The following is a 22,560-nucleotide window of genomic DNA, read 5'->3' on the forward strand; positions in this document are numbered from 1 at the left end:
AAGAAAGTTGTTTTCGGTTTAATTTTGCTTTTCTGGTAGCCTCTCCCTCCCTCCCTCTCCTGCTCCTTCTCTCTAATGCATCTTGCTTATTTTTCTTAGGCTTCTAATTGTAATTGAGGAGGTTAGAGAGAGGGATTCTGCCTAAACCAAAACATACTAGTTTTTGCATGTGAACCCACAAAGGGTCTGCGTTTGGAAAGGGTATTAAGACGGCGGTTCCTCCATTATAGTGTGCACACTGATGGAGTGTGAAAAAGGGCAATTTCTTGAGTCAGGTGTGCTAAAGATTCCCTGGCATCTTAAAGGGATGCTTTGGATTATTTGAGGTGTGGTTGTATGTTACCGAAAGTCAACCTACAGTAGATGGAGTTTGGAGAAACAGACAGGAGTTCTTGGTGTTTAGCCATTTTCATTGCAGTCAAAAAACAGTTTGCTCTCCTGCTTGCCGCAGTCAAAGGAAGACACACAACTGTATTAACGGGGCAGTCCAGCAGCAATCTAACAGCACCATGAATTACAGTTGTATACAAACATTAACATTTATTAGGATGATGATGTCATAAAATTTGCCGACAGACTTTTAAAGCTTCATTTGAAAACCTCACAAAAAAAAAGAGAAAAAAGAATGTTAACTCAGGTCTGCATGAATATAGTTTTTCAGAGTTGCTGTCAGTTGACCTCCAGGGTGCAGACAGAGTGGAACTGGAGCTGTCGAGTGAAAAGTTGGTGATGCAGTCATCCAGAGCTCCTCAGATCACTGCCATGATCCGGTTCTTCCTCCAGGAGCTCATCAAGGTACTCCTTTAGATCAGTGGTGGCTGGTCAATAGAGGGCAAGGGGGCATGGCCCCACCTTGAGCCACACAAAAACAAAAACAAAAAATTGTAATAACAAATTATACAATTTGTCAATATTTGTGTTTTTGAACTGTGGAATGTACCCAGCAATATGTGTAAAATGTGATATCTGCGCAAAATATATGCGTTTCCTGCTCGTCCTCTCCGCCTGTGTGTAGACACGTCTCAGAACGCGCAGCTTGGGGGGCCAAATCGTTTTTTGCCCAAAAGAGGCGGGTCTATGAAGCAGTTTAGCCAATTGCTGATTCAAGATATAAATGAGTGACATACAATTTAGCCAATCAGCGCCCTCAAATAGATTCAGCGTGGGGCCAGAACGATCAGGCCCCCCTCGCTGCGCGTTCTCGTCAGGAGAAGTCTCCTCCAAGACCCGTTTGAGAGGAGAACTTTGAGGAGATTCTGCAGCCAAAGAGCTGATATCAGATCAGCCTGACCTCACAATCAGACAGCAGACTCGCGGGAAAGGGAAGCAGTACATGCGAAGCTTCTGTATAGCTGTACACCAGACAGGTTTGACTAGCTGGATGACGTCATGCTAATCATTTATTTAGCTTTTTTTAAACAACGGGGACGGATCCAGCACGGACAGTTACGGGAGTGAGGGATGAGGAGGTAAGGAAACATGAGAACACCAGGGTAGGGAGTGAGGGATGAGGAGGTAAGGAAACATGAGAACACCAGGGTAGGGAGTGAGGGATGAGGAGGTAAGGAAACATGAGAACACCAGGGTAGGGAGTGAGGGATGAGGAGGTAAGGAAACATGAGAACACCAGGACACACATGAGAACTCTGTCAAGCTACATATTATGCAAAGTGAACATATTTTCTTCTACATAGTTGTCCTCAGTCTCATCTGCTTAACTTGGTCATGGAGGCATCAACATGTAATAGAGATGTTAAATTAACAGTGAAAACTCATCATAGCTTAATTTAACATCAGTATTCCTAATTACACATCATGTTTACTTCTCCTGATCTTTACCTCCTATAACAAGGTCCATAGGGGCATCTCAATAAATGAACATGTTATGTTATATTATATAAGTGTTATTTACTGATTGTTTTCATGTTGGAATGAATGTTAAATATTTAACTGCAAAGTAATAATGCGTGTTTGATACTTTAATTTGTTTGCATTAAATCATACTGGGATGTTTGCTGAAATTGATAGGATGGCCCTACCTAGAACATTTTCCACCAGCCGCCACTGCTTTAGATCATAATCATTCATCATTATCTTTCATTTTGATTCTTTGGGGTGTCTTTTGGCCATGTGACCCACATATTACCCTCCTGAACATCTTTCTCTCTGCCCTCTAGGACTCAGGCCATGTGGTTGCCCTAAAGAGTTTTGTAACAGATGACAAGAGTCTGCTTAGCTTCAGCAAGGGTGACATCATCAAACTGCTGCCAATGGAAGGACTCCAGACAGGTGAGATCACAGCAGTTTTAGGTTCAGATATGCCTATTATGCTCATTGTTTAATGCATATCGTAACCTCCTTCTCATCAAAAAACATCTTTGTGTGTGTTTCCACCAGGCTGGCGTTTTGGCACCATGGGAGGGCGCTCTGGTCTTTTCCCGGATGACCTCACCCAGCCATCCGCGGCCCCGGACTACCACTCTCTGCACCTTGACCGAAGAGATGACAGGAGGAAAAGCATGAGAGGCGCTACACCTGCCGGTCCACCCAAGGGCCCATCTCCAGGTCCTATCAGCAGACGCATGGGCAGCATTGATTCAGAACTGCTCGGTAAAGAGGTTTCGGTCCAGAGATACTTCCAGAGCTCAATCCAGGGCTCATTCCATGAGCTGGAGATCCTCCCGGGCATGGCTGACTTTGCCATGAAGTATTTCCGGTATGATAGAAGGCTGATGACGATGTTCGGATGGTTTGGGTTCATGACGTGTCGTGGCTAATTGTGTGCTACTATTATTTGTTCATTAATTAAAGAGTGGGGACTACAGGTCTGCCAGCAAGTGGAAGGAATTTTGCAGAGGCGGTTCAACACACAGAAGTAAGACTGTACAATCCCTTTAACATCATATCTCATGGTTTGTACTTGCTCATACCACAGTTATTGTACATGGACACACATGTATCCGTGCACAATATGCCTATATATATATATATATAGGCATGTACATATGTACATATATATAGCCTGTACACATTATATATATATATATATATATATATATATATATATATATATATATATATATATATATATATATATATATATATATATATATATATATATATATATATATATATATATATATATATGATGAAATATTGAACTTTTGCTAATGCTGGCCACTATTTGCTAACATGTTTTCCGCATCAATATATATATATAAGCTGTCTTGTCTAAAATCGTGGAATCACTGGTGAAGGAAATAATGTCTTTCAACCACAGCAGTTGGACCTGCTTATAGCACAATAACTGCTGCCACTGCACTGTTTGTAGGTGTGTCCAAGGCTTTTCAAAATGTTATTCGCAAGATTTTGTTGAACATGCATTCACTCATTTTCGGCCACTTGGGGGCAGTGAAACATATCCAGTTGATGCGGAAAACATGTTAGCAAATAGTGGCCAGCATTAACAAAAGTTCAATATTTCATCTTATTTTAGCTCTTTAACTTCTGAGGCTAATATTTCGCTCTTCAGCTTCTAAATGCTCTGCTGTCTTTGCCTGCCTTCGGTTTGACCGTAGGCAAGTAATGAATTGTGCACGGGTGTCAAACTTATTTTATATATATAGCCTGTACGTAAGCATGTGGGATCTATAATAGCATTGCGGTATAGGGTCCACTACTATTAGGACAGTGCAGTGCATTTTATTGAAAGAATTGGATTTAATGATTAAGCTGAAATCAGCTGCCCTCGAGGCTGGAGACGATGCCATGAGAGTGAGCCTAAACAATAAAAAAATGAATTACACTGATGGGTTTAGTAGTATGTGAGATTAGGTGTGGTGTGGACAGACTGATAGAGGAGTGGGGGAATTCCGCCACTAAATAAAACAATAGTGTGAATGATACACGCATGCACACACATACACAACCAAACACATGATCCCCCCACGGACTGACGTCTGGCGAAGGTAATGAGAAACAAGTTACATAAAATTACTGACATCTAAAAGGAATATACGTACCTTTTTACATATAAAAAGGTTTTATTTATATGGCTATGCTGCCTAAATTGCCAAGATTATTGAACATCTTTAGTTGAGATCAGAGGGAGCAAATATGTCACCAGATGACTGAATTGTCTTGTTTGGATATGGAAATGTGAAATGAATTGTCAGGTCGCTCTTGTTGTACAGATCTCGATGTCAGTGGGTCTTCATGAATAGATCCAACTGTACTAACTGCATTGGGTTTCGTTCATCCAGGTTCCCATACAGGAGTCCCTCATTCTCTACAATGATCCTGAAATCAATGAGTTGTCTGTCCAGTGCTTCATGCGTGAGTGCATCCACGCAAGCCATACTGATACACACTGAGACCACAGTTACTCTGTTCCTCCATCACTCCTTCTCCCTTCTATCTCTCCCTCCAGACCTGATGCAGTTCATGGGTGACATGCCAATGACGAAGAGTAACACCCAGACAGACTGCTTGAGCCACATTTTACTGGTCAGTGCTCTTTCAAGCAGTGTAATCTAATGGGCTGCATTTATGTAGCGCTTTTGAGTCTCTGTGAGTTTGATGGACCTCAAATATACTTCTATGGAATTTAAATGTGAGTCTCTCTCTTCTGTTCAGTTAGGGAAGGAAAGGGAGCTGATGAGAGATGAGATATACTGCCAGGTCATCAAGCAAACCACCAACAATCCAACTAAGTGAGTCACCTTTATTAAGTGTTTTGTTACATTCTCACAGTGGTGGGCCGTCAGGGCCTGCAAGGCCTTCTCTGCTGGCCAAAACAGAATCACAAAGCTATATCTATTTTATAGTTTAATATTTTTTCCTAAATACACTAGATCTATTATAATTTATAAAAATATTTTTCCCATTATCTTATTTTCTCATTGCACAGCTACTGTCTTCCTCAGTTGCTCTGTTTCCAGTGCAGCTTGTTTTAAGTAGAGCTTTTATCCAATCAGATTTCACCTCTGTGTCTCTAGGTAAGAACAGAGGCCCAGGCCTGCAGACGGAGGCCTGCATCCATTTGCAGTTTAAATGAATGGGGACGACATTGTTGATTGTCATATTCTTCAACCAATCAGATCTTTAGTTTGACATGTTGGGCGTATTCTTTGACGTATCAGAGCCTGCTCGCTGGCCTATAATGACGTCAGCATTAGTGCAGCTCAGTGTCTGCCGCGAGGTGCAGAGTATGCTGTGATTGGTCAGTGGGCAAGCACGTGACTATCGTGGAACAGAACTTAACAGCAGAGGCATGTCTGGTCGTGAATCACATCATGTGATGCAGCTCAGCCAATCAAATATGGGCATTCTGACTGAGTGAGATGCACCACACACCATGACACAGGGGGCTGAGACGAGGAAAGACACTGCAGAGCAGTACGTACGATATTCAAGTTGTGAAAGTAAAATCATAAGATGATCTCTTTGGGCCGTGACTTGTCATTAAGGAATGATGGTGGGTCCCACAGTCAGACCAGCTGAGAACCACTGTCCTCCATGAGCGCAGAAAACATTATGTTTTCCTGAATATAAGCTTCTGCATTTTCCAGATGCTCTAGTACTATTCAAACGTATTGCAAGTCTCGTACCGAATGTTACGTACATTTAACACGTACATAGTTACAGCCTTAGAAACTGATAATATATGTGGCGCCATCATGTGGTTATAAGGTGGTATTTCAGCTGCAGGACAACAGTGAAGGCCTAGGTATAAAATGCACGGCCCACCACTGCATTCTCAATTCATACTTTTACTAGGGGTGCACCCATACAAATATCTTAACCGACCACTTTGTTGCTACATTAAAAAGGTTTACACTTCAATTGTATTTCCTGTGTACTTTAAATATTTCGTTGACCAAGTTGCTGGTTCATATTTAATTATCTTAATGATAAATAACAATTTGGTAAATTTATATCTATGTATATATTTGTTGGGAATGTAAAGGAGCGTGTTTGGGTTATCAGCATCGAATAAACTAAATTCTTGACATCAACAGAATTATTAATGTCAGTAACAATTATTAATGATTATTAATAATAACGGGGCACCACCCTGCGAACAGGGACCAACAACCAAACGATAAAACTCAGTCTCATAATTAGTGTTCACTCACAATGTCAGTAGTCTGAGTACTATTACACATTCAGAGCGAAAGTGAAGGTTGAAGTTCGAGCACAGACCACATATACAGTTATTATCACAATACGCATGCACCAAGTAATCACAGACAGCTGCTCTTTAAAATACAACAGTTTATTAAGTTCTAATACTAATGATCTGGTCAACTAATATCTAAACTAACAACAACTATACATTCATGAGCACGCTATCTAAAATCAACAGACTATTGAAAAGAGGTGTGTGTGTGTGTGTGTGTGTGTGTGTGTGTGTGTGTGTGTGTGTGTGGGTGTGTGTGTGGGGGGGGGAGCGAGGGAACAGCTCAGTGACGTGTGACGTAGTTGGGACGTGGTGACGTCTCTCATGCGCAGGACCCAAAATGGCGGAGAGCCAACAGGAGACCCGGTGTCTACATGTGCTGCAGCTGTTCAGCACGTAGCTAGATTAGCTCAAAGCTATATGTGTGTGTGTGAGTTAGTGAAAGAGAAAGGAACAAAACAAAATGAAGTAAAACAAGCGATTACGATCCTCTGCGCCACGCAGGAGTACGGAAGATTGCTCTCTCAGCCCGGGGAGAGAACAGCGACTCTTTGTCTCAGTCGGCGGTTCTGACCTCCTGAACTGATGAGAAGCAACTTCGACCTCACTGCGGCTCGCTCAACACAGATCACAGTAGCATGGAATACACGCTACTTACACACGACCCCTACGATCTCAGTGATCGTTAGTGTCGGCGATTATTAAGCATACACCACGTTATAAAAATGAACAGTACTTTAAGCACACAAACAAGGTAAAATAAACACAAATGAACTCTCTCTCACTCTGCCCAGACTCTATCTTGCCTTACGGTACGATGCAATCGTGGTGATTGAGGGGAGTCTTCTGGGGGGTTTCTTCGGAGCTTCAGTGGGCTCGTGCAGCACGGCTGCGGAGGCCGTGTTTCTCTCGGTGAGAGAGAGTCGCTGTCGTCTGGATGAGGGAGTTTCGCGTCCTTATGGCCGGAGCAGACGAGGCTCTTGGGGAGAGTGTGAGCTCTCTCTCTCTCTTTCTGAAGAAATCTTGTTTCTTCACTTCTGCAGGATTAAACGGGTTCGCTTCGTGGATGCGAACAAAGATAAAATAGACAGTTTGGTGAATTCGGCCAGCGAATATAACTGTGAAACCTAGGATTTTGGTTAAAAGGAGGAACAACGTTGCTGCGTGCCTCCTGTTACCCCGGAGGGATTGGTGGAAAAAGCATTGAGGTGGGGGCTGCAGGTAGTTTTGTACAACAGTGGCTGAACCACAGGGGTCCTGGTGCTGTCTTGGCTCTCGGCCAATGAGATTGCAGCGGTGCATTCAGGTGACTTCAGGAATGCATAGTTTTTGGGGGGGAGGAAACTCACACCCTAATGTGAAATTCCTTCAGAGGAGGTTTGGTGCTCATCAAAGCACAATCAGGATGAAACCTTTGCTTGCAAAAGGGGAGACCTGATTCTTTGTTTCACAGCACATGTTGAAGCCATATAGTCAGACCCCAACATATTTGTGACATTTTTACAGTATTTTACAATGTTTAAGTGAAGCCTGACACATAAAAGAATGATCCCGGTCACTTCCACACAGGGAAGCACACAGCTTATTCATAAACACTAATATCGGAATGGTACTCAATATTGGCCGACACTCGAAGCCCAAGTATCGCTTTCAGTATCCAGACTGAAAGAGTCAGATCGGTGCATCCCTAGTTATTAGAGTCTGAAAAGTAAACCCAATGCAGAAGTGTCCTGAACCTTCATTCTCTCTACTGGGGGCGACTTCTCCTTATGAGAAAATGACTCTACTTCTCTCTTGATTTATTCCCTCAGTAAACATTGTAAACATGAGTTTATGTCTCAATCTCTAGTTTCAAGTCTTCTTCAATCCAGCATGATGTTCATTCAGTAAATTATGCTCCATTTAGAGTCAAACAGACCATAAAGCAGGGTACGCTTTAGGACCTGGCTAACTTGTGATCGACAGGTCGCTACCACGCTGTTTTCCGGTCTGGGAGTTGTTTTCTGTCTTAGAACTTTACAACTTTCACAGTGAGTTTAAAGTTCATGAAAGTAAATTGTAACATTTTGGTTGCCTTAAAAAATGTCACATTCAGCGTCTGATTGTCGGTCAGAGTTTCATCCTCTTGTGTCACTTCTGGTTGCAAAACCAAGATGGAGACCGGCAAAAACTAAGATGGCGACGGTCAAAATGCCAAACTTTAAAAACCGTAGTCCACAATCCAATGGGTGACGTCACCGTGACTATGTCCACTTCTTATATACAGTCCATGGTTATTACTAGGTATTAGCAGGAAACTTAAATGTAAAAAGAGAGAGTGGGTGAGGGTATGAGAGAGGGGTATGATATGCAACAATGGTCCCAAGGTCAGAATTAAACTCTAGATGTTGTCGTTACATAGCATACCATTCGGCGACCAAGGCACTCCTACAGAACTTTTCTTTAACATGCATAACAGAACTTTGCTACACTGTTGCAGAAAATTTGGCCACTTTTTCCACAGGTGTTTTCCTACAGAAATTTAGCAATTTGAGGATGATTAAAATGCTAAAATTGTATTTGCTCTGTTTGTGTCATCTTCACAGGTCCATCTGCACCCTCGGCTGGCGGCTGCTCAACCTGATGAGCGGGTTCTTCCCCTGCTCTGGTACTCTGCAGCCGTACGTCACACATCACCTACACGACATCTCTCTGGACTACGAGCACCCATACCAAGGTAGAAGAAACACACAAAATTGCATACACAATACCACAAAAAAATGCTTATTTTTACAAGTCATTGTAGTGTTAAAACAATGCCGGCTATGTATTCAGATGTATATAATGTCTCTTTTAGTGCACACATAGTTTATAACAAACATATATGTATCCTCAGAGCTGGCGAGCGTGTGTCAGGATAACATCCAGCAATCTCTCAGATTTGGCGGCCGCCGTAACATCTCCTCACACGCTGAGATGGAGGCCATTCTGGCAAGTTAACCCACACACTCACGGTGTATTTCAACTGTTACGTTCATTTCACATTCTGTGTTTACAGCTGAACTGACTTTTGAGTGCGTCTTGGCTTTCTGCAGGCTGGCAAAACATCTCGACGTATTCCCATCCAGCTACCAGGAGGAGTGGATTTCCCCATCAGGATACGCAGCTTCAGTGTAAGATTTTTCTTTTTTCCTACATTAAGCCCATTCGATACAGTTTCATAGGTGTGAAATAATATCTTTGTACAATTTTGGAATGAAGCTACATTCAATATTATCTCTTGCCATACATCTTCCTTAATATTATTGGGAAGATCCTTTGGCCATATCAGTCTCAATCTCAGGTTTAGGAGCTCTTGGATCTTATTCTCTTCCTTCTCATCTCTTTTCGGTCCAAAAACTGAACCTATTCAGGTTCCTTTTGCCAGCCAAAGAAATGAGATTTCTTTGTTCCATATGTTTTGTTGTGTGTTTTTGTGAGAAATACATAACCCGAGATGGCGCTGTCAGTAACCCCTCCATTTTCCCCCCGTGGGCTAGATTCATGATTTGCTCAGTGCCGTGCTAGTTCATTCATTTGAAATGCTATGTTATATCGTTCCATATTTGGAAACGCCAATCCCCCACTGTCTCTTGAGGCAAATCATTTTTTAATACTAATTCTAGGCTTTTCCACAGTAAATCCTTAATCAGATGATTATATTGTTTTAAAGGTTCCTTCAGAAATGGTTACTGGTGTATCATCATAGATATGTTAATTTTTCCCCAAAGTGAGATTTATCAATTTCCATTTGCCTAGTTTGGCATAATTTTTTGTATTAAAGGAACCATAATAATATGAATTATGTTTTTCTATGTCTGAGCACAGCCTAATACCCAAATATTTCAGATCCATTTAAACCGGAGTGTATTGAGCATTGATCGATTGCATCCTCTTGATAACGGAATGCATTTAGATTTTAGCCAATTTATTAGGCTGATATTTTTGAAAAGGATTCAATTGTAGATAGAACATTATGAATTGACATCAAAGGGTCCTTGATCAGTAATAGAATATTATCTGCGTACATAAGCAGTTTGTGTTCCTCTTCCCCTTGTGAGACCCGCACCTGCATGCTTGATCTGCATGTATTCAGCCTGGTACAATAGCTTCAAGCCTCATAGACAAAATCTTTGTTAGGATTTTGCTGTCCACATTATTCAAACACAGGTCTGTAATTACCTGGGTCAGTGAGGTCTTCATCTTTTTTTAACATTCAGGGATATCAGAGTCCGTTGAGCTTGATTGTTTATACACAGCTGTCAGGACGGGAGACAAATAGTCAACATACTTCTTATAGGATTCTGAGGGAAAACCATCTAACCCAGGCAATTTTCCAGGCTTGATTAGCAGTTTTGACCTCCTCCACTGTTATGGGACTGTCCAAATCATTTTTCTGATCCACGGATGTTTCTGGTTACCCAGCTCTGATCAACCTCTGATTTATAAAGTTGGCTGTAAAAACATGCAAATACCCGGTTGGTTTCCTTTGTATTTGTCACAGATTTCCTTACCAAATATTTGGTGTAGGATTCATTTAAACTGATTTATCTATAAACAAAACCTGAGTCCTTTTTGTTAATAATCAATATCCCTGTGGTTGTATTTTGTATCTTCCTTCTAGATTGCAGCAGATGTGGTAACAGAGTTCTGTAAAGAGATGGGCATCTCAGATCTCACAGAAATCAAAGAGTTCTCCATCTTTGCCAACCGACATCAGGGTAAATCTGACTGATGCTGTTTCTCCTTGATATCCAGTACCACAGTTTGCCTGTCTTTGGTCTTAAAAACAGCTTTTCTTTCGTGTATAAGATGCTGTTCTCCTGCCTGCTTTACAGGTAGAAGCGCTGCCTTTTCTGCTCTGATGACAGCACAATTCTGAAGCATCTAACACTAAAAAGAATATTTTTGTCAGTCAAATGATCGAATTTAAAGGGACAGGCCTCCCAAATGCCATATTTTCTCACAAAGCTCTTGAAGTAGTATCTATTGATGTTCCTCCCCGATACCGATTCCGGTACCTGACCTTGCATATCAATTAATACGGTGTACAGATCCAATCCCAGTGTGTTAAAAATAATGATATATAAAGCGGCCGTCTCCTAAAAATCCTATATTTATGTGATATGATTGCTATCGTTGTTGTCTGGTCTGGCTGAGGTTCAACCCTTTGGGAAATATGAGCAAATACAAACAAAGAATAAATGCCATCGAACGTTTTTTTAGCATATACTTTGACAATCTAAAATATTTGTAAAATATTTCCAAATTGCTAGGATTTTGTTAGCTGTGGCGTACCCTGTCTCGCATACCTCCCTGTTGAGAGTTGCACATGCTCAGTACGAATGAGGCAGGATGCACACTGGCTGATACTCGATTCCAGCATTTTAGGCTGCATCAGAGGCTCAACCATTTGAGTTGAGTTTGAGTTACGAATCAGTTTTTTTAGTTTATATTCAAGAAAATAAATCACAGACCACAGTGGGCCTATATAGGCGATGAGCTGTTAAAGTTACATTCATAAAATAATTGTGAACTTTTTGTTGTGAATATTTTATTTTTCCAAGTATTTTAACAATGCAAGAGAGCATACAGAACACAGAACATTAAACATTACAAACAACTACATAACGAGTTAAGAGAAGAAAAAAAACTAAACACAAATAAATGAAATTAGTAAATAAAGTAAATAAATAAATAATTCCCCCCCACCCAAAGAAAAAAAAAGAAAAGAAAAAAGGTTGGTGCATAAAGTGACACAGCACAAAGGAGAATGCAATGACAGTGTATATTGTAAATCGGAGCTCTAAATAATTACAGTCCTATGGTACTGTTAGTGTTATACCCATGTACTCCAAATAAGGCTGCCAGATTTTCAAAAATAAATTATATCTTTTTCTGAGACTATATGTAATTTTTTCAAGAGGAATACAACTGTTCATTTCCACAGACCATTTGTCGATGAGAGTGGGGGAATCAGACTTCCACGTCATCGCGATACATTTCCTGGCCACACAGAAAGCAATTTCTACAAGTTTAATTTGGGGCTTCGTTAAAGACCTGTTGAGAGTTGTGAAGTTTCCCAGTAAACATAGCTCAGGATCAAATGGAAAGGTAACCCCTGTGATCTTAGTTATTATACTACAAAAGTCATACCAAAAGGACCTCACCTTTGTGCAAAGCCAGGTACAGTGTAGGAAGGAGCCGACCTCTATACCACATCTGAAACACATTTCTGACAATTCAGGTTTGGATTTATGAAGCTTCTGTGGGGTGAGGTACAGCTGATGAAGAAAGTTACAATGAACAAGTCTGTACCGGGCATGAACTGTTGCTGACAAACTGTTCTGGCACAAATCTGACCAGAGTTCTTCATCAATTGTTATATTCAAGTCTGATTCCCATCTCATCCTGGATCTGTGTAATCCTGGTTTTGGGCCCTCATTTAGCAACATGGAGTACATTTTAGAAATAGATTTGTACACATTTCCCTGGTGAAGCAATTTTTCCACATTAGTTAACACAGGTAGAGTCATTCCAGGGCCCATTGGTTCTCAAAAAGGATCTTAACTGGAGGTAACAAAAGAAAGTTCTGCTGGGCAAATCATATTTTCTCTTCAGTTCTTCAAAAGGCATGAGGAGTCCTTTATCAAAGCAGTCTTCCAGATACTGGATTCCTCTGTCATGCCAAGTCTCCAGAATCTTGTTACTTAGAGTCATGGGCACAAGTTCATTTTGTCTTAGAGGTGTTTTTGGTGATAGTCTCATATTTAGTCCTAGAGTTTTGTGAACTTCATACCATATTTTAATAAAATGTTTCAAAATAGGATTGTCTGTCCTCTTGGATATGGTTTTGGAGTTCCATTCATAAATAAAATCACTGGAGGTTTCTTCTTTCAGAGGATGTAGTGCCATTTGTATCCAGGAGGGGGCAGCATCACCGTCAAAAAATGACAAAATATTTCGCATCTGGGCTGCTAAATAATATTTCTTCAAATTAGGTAGTGGAAAACCTCCTGGACTATAATCCCATGTTAATTTTTCCATTGATACCCGTGGCATTTTACAGTTCCATAAAAACTGCCTAATGTGTTTGTTGAGGGTTTTAAAAAAGGTTTGAGGTGATGGAATGGGTAAGGACTGGAAAAGACTTTACAACCTTGGGAGAATATTCATTTTCACACAGTTTATTCGACCAATTAAAGTAATGGGTAGATTCATCCATCTCCGTAGGTCGTCCTCGATTTTACTCAGCAATGGGAGGTAATTAAGTTTGTACAAATTTTTAAGATCATTATCTACAATGATTCCTAGATATTTAATATTCGGGAGCCACTTAAATGGGGTTGTTTGTTGGTATTCAGTGTGATCGAAGTTCGTGAGTGGAATAATTTCACTTTTTTCCAGATTGACCTCATATCCTGAAATAGCACCATAGGTGTTTAGTAGCGTCTGTAATTTAGTGAGAGAGTTAACCGGGTCTGTTAGATACGAAATTACATCATCTGCCAGGAGATTCATTTTATGATTTATTTGGTCCACTCTGAACCCCTTTATATCTGGATCCCGTCTAATTGCTTCAGCAAGTGGTTCAATAGCCAGGACAAAGAGTCCTGGAGACAGAGGGCAACCCTGTCGACTCCATCTACTCAAGGGAAATGCTGTCGAAGTCTGTCCATTTGTGGTAATTTTGGCTCTGGGTTTATGGTAAAGGTTTTTCACCCAATTGATAAACAAATGGCCAAATCCAAACTTGTCCAAAACTTTGAATAAATACGGCCACTCTAGCCGATCAAAGGCCTTTTCAGCATCTGATGCTACAGCTACACTAGGTTCAGTTTTAGATTTAGTTAGATGGATAATATTAAAGAGTCTGCACAAGTTATTGGCTGATGAGCGTTTCAAAATAAAGCCGCTCTGGGTTTATTCATTTTGGCAAATATTGGCCAAGCCTGTTAGCCAGGGCTTTGGAAATTAATTTATAATCTGAATTTAACAAGGAAATGGGTCGAGAAGAGGAACACTTTAATGGATCTCTATTTTTTTTGTGAATCACAGTGAATGGCAGTGGAGAATGATTCAGGAAGAGTTTGAGTTTTGGATGCTAAGTTAATCACATCCATTATGAGGGGAGTGAGTAAGTCCTTACATTCTCTGTAGAATTCAGGAGGGAAGCCGTCCTCTCCTGGTGATTTGTTGGGTTGTAGTGAACATAAGGCCTTTTCAATTTCTTTCTGGGTGAAGGGCAAATCAAGATTATGTTGGTCTTCGTGGCCGAGTTTCGGCAATTCAATAGTGGACAGAAATTCATCAATCTTAGATAGATCCTCTGGTGATTATGATTTATATAGATTTGTATAAAACTGTTTGAATGAGTCGTTAATTTCTGTTGGGTTGTGTGAGATTGCACCCGTTTCAGTTTGAATTGCATTAATTAACCTTGAGCTTTCCTCTGCTCTCAATTGCCAGGACAGAATTTTGTGAGCTTTCTCTCCCAATTCATAATATTTTTGTTTGGTTCGTAAAATGTTTTTTTCAACTTTGTAGGTATGTAATGTGTTGTATTTCAATGTTTTCTTAACCAGCCGTTGGTAAAGTTCTTTAGACCCAGATTGTTGAAACTCCTTTTCCAATTTCACAATATCTGCTTCTAGCTCATTTATCTCTGCCAAATATTTCTTCTTGATACCCTTTGTATAAGATATTATTTGTCCTCTTAGATAAGCTTTTAGCGTGTCCCATAATATGAAACTATTGGAGGAGGCACAGTTTGTCTCACAAAAAAATGTTATCTGGTCCCTAATAAACTGGCAAAAGTCTGGTCTATAAAGGAGAGTAGGGTTCAGACGCCATCTATATTGATTTGCTGGTTTTTCTGGCATAAAAATAGATAGGGTCAAAGGTGAATGATCAGACAGCATCCTAGATAAATATTCAGATTCTAGTGTTCTATGAATTAGATGTGTTGACAATAAGAATAGGTCAATCCTGGTGGGAGAGTTGTGTGGGCAGGAGTAAAAGGAATAGTCTCTAGTTTGAGGGTGCATCTGTCGCCACACATCAGTCAGGTTTAGATCTTTCATAAATGATAAGGTAGTTTTAGCTGCTTTTGTTTTGGATGTTGTTGTGGCTGATTTATCTAATATAGGATCTGAACAAAAATCAAGTATGTTTTGTTGTCCCCCTGATACCTTCATAAAAATATCTTGAATAAAGGATTCATCATCATAGTTAGGTGCGTATAAGTTTAACAGTGTCCAGGGTTCCGAGTAGATTTGGCAATTAACTAGGACATAGCGGCCCGATGGATCAATTATAGTTTCTCCAATTGTCACTGGAATGTTTTTATTTATTAAAATAGCAACCCCCCTGGCTTTCGAGTTAAATGATGATGATAGTACGTGTCCTACCCATTCTCTTCTCAGCTTTTTATGCTCCTGTGTGGTAAGATGGGTCTCTTGTAAAAAAGCGATATCTGTTTGCAATTTTTAAGGTGTGTCAAAACTCTCTTGCTTTGAACAGGTCCATTTAGCCCATTCACATTAAAGCTAACAAATGTCACTACCCTACTCATTGAGGCTAAGTGTGGACATCAGAGTGTCATAGCCTCTTTGTAAATTCACTGTGCAAAAGCCAGTGTATCTCCTGTGATCAAACACAAATTGATAAACTAAAGCACCAACATTAACAAAGAAAACAATCCCCTTTATCCACCCCTCTCCCCCCAAGTGCCGAATCCTAAACATCTGACACTATCTTCCCGATCAAACTGGGTTGTGCACTTTGCACTTGTCAAGTATGACATGTCTGGCTGGTTCAAACAAACCAGCCCAAGGCTCTGTCTAAAAAATAGTTTTACAATATGTATAGTATCCAATTTTAAGTGTATATCAAACGCTGAAAACACCCTTTTCTGAAATGATTAGGACGCAAACAGGGTGGATTAACATGAAACCAATCTATCAGAAGTAAACTTAAACTTGAATTGCTGCCATCACTTACTTTATCTCAACATCTATAGCATAAAGAGTGACGCCGATGCTAAAGATAGATAGCTCCTAAGAGCTGCTGCTACGTGTCTGGGTTTCAGCCACCTGTTGGTTCTGTCCGCCTGGTCCGTTATGTTTGTCCCGGGGAGTCGCGCAGGAATGCTGCCGCTTCTTTTGGTGTTTTGAAGAATTTTCTTCTTCCGTCGGGAAGCGTGATCCTCAGTGTTACAGGATGAAGCAGGGCAAACGGGATGTCCTTGGATCGAAGCTCCCTCTTAACTTGGTCGAACTCTTTCTGCGTTTCATCAGGCTGGCGCTCAGGTCAGGGAAAAACAACACAGGCTTATCTTCATACATGACGGGGCCGTTGTTCTCTTTGGACCTCTGTGTGGCGATGCGCAGGATTTTTTCCCGGTCTTGATATTTAAACAGGCGTATCAATACCTGTCTCGGTCTCTGGTCTGCAGGTGGACGGTGTGTAAGAGTTCGGTGTGCTCGCTCTATGATCAGCGGCTCAGTGAAATACTCTCGTCCGAGAGTGGCTGGAATCCATTTGGTAAAAAAGTTCACAGGATCGTTTCCCTCGCAGTCCTCCTTCAGGTTAACGACACGTATATTGTTGCGTCGGCTGTAGTTTTCCAGCTGGTCGACTTTCTCCATTAAAAAGTCATTTTCTTTACTTAGCTTTTGGACGCGTGAATCTTGGCTCACCAGCTGGTCCTCTGCTTTGCCAATGCGGTCTTCTGCTTCGGTTATGCGGGTGCTCAGTGTATCCAGCATTGTTTTCAGTCCAGAGATAGATTGGTTAATTTCTGCGGTTTTAGAGTCGAGTTTACTGGAGAGAGCTTGGTTACCGTTTCGTATCTCTTGAAGAATGAGTGAGTCTTTCACACCGCCCAGGTGTTCTTGTGCTGCCGCCGCCATGACATGAGCTTCTTTGTCGCTGTTCTCGGCAGTTGTTGTATCAGTAGATGTCAGAGTTTGCTCAACAGTTGCCTTTAGTTGTTTGTATCTGGTTCCGCGGACCATAGTAAAGCTGTCCAACCCGGTTGGGACTGAGTTTGGGTGTTTTTAAAAGGTTTTAAATTTGATTTGTTTGAAGAGCCTCTGGGCCAGCGTCTACCTAGCTTCGCTGCATCACTTTAATGTGACCTTTAATTCCCGGTAAACAATTTTGGGACCGTTTTTAGGAAAGGTTTTTATTTGTCATTGTACGACAGGGTTGCACAACAAAATTTAGATTGATGACCTAGCAACAAACAACAAAAAAAATATATTTTAATCACAAAGCACAGCATGATCACACACCACAAAATGAAAGGTCAAATGCTTACTTATCCTGCCAGAATACCCCAACCCCTCCAGCACCATGGATAGCACCACTCAACCAGGCGTTCATGCCACATTAGATGCGAGTCAAACCGATATGAAAGTGTCTGATTAACAGATCGTCTCCTCCTCTGTCAGATGGGATGGTGCGTCCCCTCCACGCCGAGGAGTATCTGTTCGACTTCCTGCTGGACGACGACTCTATCTTCTTTTCCCTGAGACGACTGATGTGGAGGATCCCTCTGTCCTACAACAGTGACCTCTATGTGGAGTTCCACTATCAGCAGGTGACAACATCAGTTCACGACATTCAGGAGAAGTGGGAGTGCATAGTCCAGCCGCTGGTTCAGGATCCATCTCATCGTTATCAATACTGTCTATGTGTTTGTGTAGCTCCTGGCCGACTACCTCAGTGGGCAGCTGATGCTTGCTCTGGCTGCAGGTGGTCCCTCATCAGTCCAGCAGATAGCAGAGCTGTCAGCCCTGCAGCATCTGGCTCAGGGACTGATGGGTCAGCCCTCACTGTGAGTCACACGCACACGACACGATAATACAATACTGATCGGTTTAGGAACGGGATATTTTGGGCAAGTCTACAGAAAAAAAAGAATTCAACACAAACAAATCACTGAGATACAACAAAAATACACACATTCATTCATGGCTGCCTACAACTATCATACAATCAAATGTTTAGACATCCAGGCGGGAAACCTCTGGTTCTGCCGAGTGAAGCCAATGCTGAAGTGTCTTAAAACTTATCTTGTCTCTACTGACCAGCAGGGGGCGACTCCTCTGGTTGTATAGAAGTCTATGAGAAAATGACTCTACTTCTCTCTTGATTTATTCCCTCAGTAAACATTGTAAACATGAGTTTATGTTCTCAATCTCTAGTTTCAACTCTTATTCAATACAGCATGATGTTCATTTGGTTAATTATGGTCCATTTAGAGTCAAATAGACAATAAAGCAGAGTATGCTTTAGGGCGGGCTTACTCTGATTGACAGGTCGCTGCCACAACCAGAGCGTATACGGCGTCTCTACGTCACTCCTCTGCATTCCAAATATGGTAACTTCAGTTCATTATTTGCAAAAAAACAACATATCGACGGCCGTATTCTAAGATGGCGACAGCAAAATCGCTGAACTCGAGTCCACAAACCAATGGGTGACATCACGATGACTACGTCCACTTCATATATACAGTTTATGGTTCCATCTCTGCCATATTGCTTCTTACTTTTAAAGGGTCATAACACTTTTACAGCCACATTTTTTTATGGCTCTGTTGGGAATGTAGAGGAGCGTGTTTGGGTTATCAGCATCTAAGAAACTGAATTCTTGACATCAACAGAATTATTAATGTAAGTAACAATTATTAATGATTATTAATGATTAATGATTAATGATTAACAACGGGGCACCACCCTGCGGACAGGGACCAATAACCAAACGATAAAACTAAGTCTCATAATTAGTAGTCACTCATAATGTCAATAGTCTGAGTATGACTACACATTCAGTGACAGTGAAGGTTTAAGTTCGAGCACAGGCTACTACATCCAGTTTTCATTACACACATAAGCACAAGTAATCACAGACGACTGCTCTTTAAAGTATAACAGAGTTTATTAAATCAAAACAGTAAATGATCAAATCAATTAATATTGCAACCAACAAACGCTATCACACAATTTTATGTCTACTACCTAAAGTCAACAGAATAAAATTGGGAAGGATCTATGTGTGTGTGTGTGTGTGAGGTTCTATTTCATCCTTACTGACCGCCAGAGGCAGTGCTTAACACTGGATGTATCCCGTCTCGCGCATGCGCAGGTCGAATATTTATATCAACAAAGTCACGTGTGACCTCGGATGACCACCGTCATCTATAAGTTCCGGTGTCATCCTGAGCTCAGTCCTTTTTTTCTTCTCGCGTCGCAGGTTAGCTACCATGGTAGCTTAAACAAGGATGTGTCTACGATCAAGACATATTAGAGCTCGTCGCTGTAGCCTTGTGACTACCGGTCGGAGTTGCGGTTCTCTCGCCCTCCAAAGGCTGCGACGAGCTGTCCCTCTTCGGAGGGAACGGTGTGTTCGCCGTTCGGACATCGAGCCCCGGACTGGTGGACGCCTCTATCATCGGTCGTCACCAGTCTGATAAGGGTCAGCTAAGTCGTGATGACAGCAATCGGTAAGATCGATTAACATTGTTTTCTATAACAGTTGTTTGTTCCACGGTTGGCAGAGCGCTTCCGCTCTAGTAATCGAGTGGCGCGCTAACGAGAGCGTAGAATTACGCTGTCGGCCCGCCCTTCACAGTGTTACGGCTATCACAGTTAGCAGAGTGTTCCTGCTCAGGCAAACTTTGTGAGACACTAGTCCGCATTGGCGTTGTGTACATGGAGATTTAATCTTTACATCTGACGTAATTCGCAGTTAGCAGTGTCTTCACTCAGGCTAACTTGGATGCTAGCTGGGACTGCGTCCATCAACTTTGTAAACCTTACGGCTGTCACAGTTAACAGAGCGTCCTCGCTCAGGTCAACTCAGTGGGAAACTAGCTAAACAAAGCTGATACTGGGGCTGTAGCCATCAACTTTGTATCCTTACAGCTGTCACAGTTAACAGAGCGTCCCCGCTCAGGTTAACTCAGTGGAAAACGAGCTAAACAAAGCTGATACTGGGGCTGTAGCCATCAACTTTGTATCCTTACAGCTGTCACAGTTAACAGAGCGTCCTCGCTCAGGTTAACTCAGTGGGAAACTAGCTAAACAAAAGCTGATACTGGGACTGCGTCCATCAACTTTGTATCCTGACGGCTGTCACAGTTAACAGAGCTGTCACAGTTAACAGAGCGTCCTCGCTCAGGTTAACTCAGTGGGAAACTAGCTAAACAAAGCTGGTACTGGGGCTGTGGCCATCAACTTTGTAGCATTACAACGATCACAGTTAGCGGAATGTGCTCGCTCAGGCTAACTCGGTGAATGCTAGTTATACTAAATCAACATTGAGGTTGTGCCCATTGATGGGTTTTACGCATTACGGCTGTCGAGTTCGCTCCGGCTAACTAGACTAAGCTAATACTCGGTGTGTCCATTGATTGTTGTAAACATTATGGACATATCGGTAGCGGATATCAGTTAGCAGAGTGCTCTCGCTCAAGCTAACTGGTGGGACACCAATATCTGCAGCAGCTGTCTTAGTGAAGAGTGTCCTCGCTCCCCTCTCACTGTAAGGACTGTGTTCTTTTTGTCAGTTTTTCACAGTAGCAGAGTGCTCTCGCTCAAGCTAACTGGTGGGACACCAATATCTGCAGCAACTAGCTTAGTGAAGAGTGTCCTCGCTCCCCTCTCACTATAAGGACTTGCCTGGCCTGTTTCCACAGTGGCAGAGTGCTCTCGCTCAAGCTAACTGGTGGGACACCAATATCTGCAGCAATTAGTTTAGTGAAGAGTGTCCTCGCCCCTCTCACTATAAGGACTTTGCCTGACCTGTTTCCACAGTGGCAGAGTGCTCTCGCTCAAGCTAACTGGTGGGACACCAATATCGGCAGCAACTATCTTAGTGAAGAGTGGCCTCGCTCCCCTCTCACTGTACGGACTGTGTTCTGTTTTGTCCGTTTTTTACGGTAACAGAGTGCTCTCGCTCAAGCTAACTGGGGGGACACTAATATCTGCAGCAACTATCTTAGTGAAGAGAGTGGGCTTAGAGAGTGCCCTCGCCCCTCTCACTATAAGGACTTTGCCTGACCTGTTTCCACAGTTGCAGAGTGCTCTCGCTCAGGCTAACTGGTGGGTCACCAATATCTGCAGCGGCTGGCTAAGGGAAGAGTGTCCGAAGGATCACTCGCCACTGACTGCCCCCTGCCTGTTCTCTTAACATTCAGCAGAGCGCTCCCGCTCGGACTGATTTGGAATTCCGCATAAACTAGTGGGACAAGGGTTCCACCAGAATCGCGGCCATGTTAAACTCTCCCGGCTGTAGGACCTGTATAGCTCCTCTTCAGCCGGAGGACGGCCCTGACCTCTTGCCCTAGCAGGGAGAACCCAGGCAGGACCTGCGGCATCACGCCTTGAGCAGTAAGGTCTGCTAGGCTGGCCGAAGTGGAACACCTGATGCGGGAGGGCTACCTCCCCCTGTCAGGGCAGCTGAATCCAGACCAACCTACCCTGGTCATTTGTATGGCGCTTGCACGCCGGGCATACACAGCAGCTGGAACATCCACCTGTGAGTGCCTTCTTCAGGCACCTTCCCGCCCTCACCACCTTTTCTGTTCCTCCCTCCGAGGAATATCTGAGGGAGTTGCGTGCATGGTGGAGACACCAGGGCTCTCTCCCGCCTTACATCAGACCATGCAGGAGGTGGCAAATCTGGCCTTGCACGTATGCCAGCCAGTTAGACGACTATGGCGTCCATCAGTTTCCCCTGAGGAGACTCTGAGGCCCGATGCCAGGTGCCCTCGACCCAATGTCGGGTCAAAGATGACCTGCTATCCAGGGCTTGGGACACAGCAGCGCTGTGCACCGTATCGACAACTCCCTCTCCCACCTCATGCTTTCCCTCGCAGATTCTCTGCAGCGGGCTACTTCGACGCTTCTGCTCAGTGATGCTTCATTGCAGGCGTTTGCGCTCATATCGAGGGAACGTGGATGTATGATGTCCACCCTGGTTCAGACTCGCCGCCAGGTTTGGCTGGCGCAGTCACCCCTATCTGAGACATGTAGGAGGACCCTCCATACTGTCCCAGTGGAGCCTGGTGAGCTGTTCGAGTCAGCTGCTGTACAGGCGCTTCAGCGGACTGTTAGAGCTAGCCAGACCTGGCAGCAGTTCTCTGGTCTTTGCAGGGACCTGCCTGCACCCCCAGACCTAGGGGTCCCATTTTTGGCCCACAAGGCCGTTTCTCAGCCTCCAGCTTACCCTAGTAGCGCAACAGGCCTCGGCGTCCTGCTGAGAGGCCGGACCGCTACCTATACAACCCAACTTACGTCCCCGTCCCCCCCGGCAGGGGTGCCAGGAGATGTCTCCAGGCCGGCTGTCGG

The 22,560-nt window shown here is 42.8% G+C and overlaps 1 protein-coding gene across 1 annotated transcript in view; it reads left to right on the top strand.

Annotated features, from left to right (window-relative positions):
- Nucleotides 1-22,560, top strand: part of myo15b (myosin XVB) — a gene marked incomplete at both ends in the record, with an annotated part of 81,182 nt that overhangs the window by 52,902 nt on the left and 5,720 nt on the right. Inside the window, 13 exons of the mRNA XM_079292657.1 lie at nt 654-795; nt 2,178-2,289; nt 2,398-2,716; nt 2,812-2,875; nt 4,263-4,335; nt 4,430-4,506; nt 4,636-4,712; nt 8,767-8,897; nt 9,057-9,151; nt 9,256-9,333; nt 10,824-10,920; nt 17,656-17,804; nt 17,911-18,041. Of these exons, the coding sequence (XP_079148783.1) occupies nt 654-795; nt 2,178-2,289; nt 2,398-2,716; nt 2,812-2,875; nt 4,263-4,335; nt 4,430-4,506; nt 4,636-4,712; nt 8,767-8,897; nt 9,057-9,151; nt 9,256-9,333; nt 10,824-10,920; nt 17,656-17,804; nt 17,911-18,041 (1,545 nt within the window). The remainder of the gene's footprint in view (nt 1-653; nt 796-2,177; nt 2,290-2,397; nt 2,717-2,811; nt 2,876-4,262; nt 4,336-4,429; nt 4,507-4,635; nt 4,713-8,766; nt 8,898-9,056; nt 9,152-9,255; nt 9,334-10,823; nt 10,921-17,655; nt 17,805-17,910; nt 18,042-22,560) is intronic.

The sequence above is a fragment of the Melanostigma gelatinosum genome (assembly GCF_949748355.1).
Source record: "Melanostigma gelatinosum genome assembly, chromosome: 21".
In the NCBI taxonomy this organism is placed as follows: Eukaryota; Metazoa; Chordata; class Actinopteri; order Perciformes; family Zoarcidae; genus Melanostigma; species Melanostigma gelatinosum.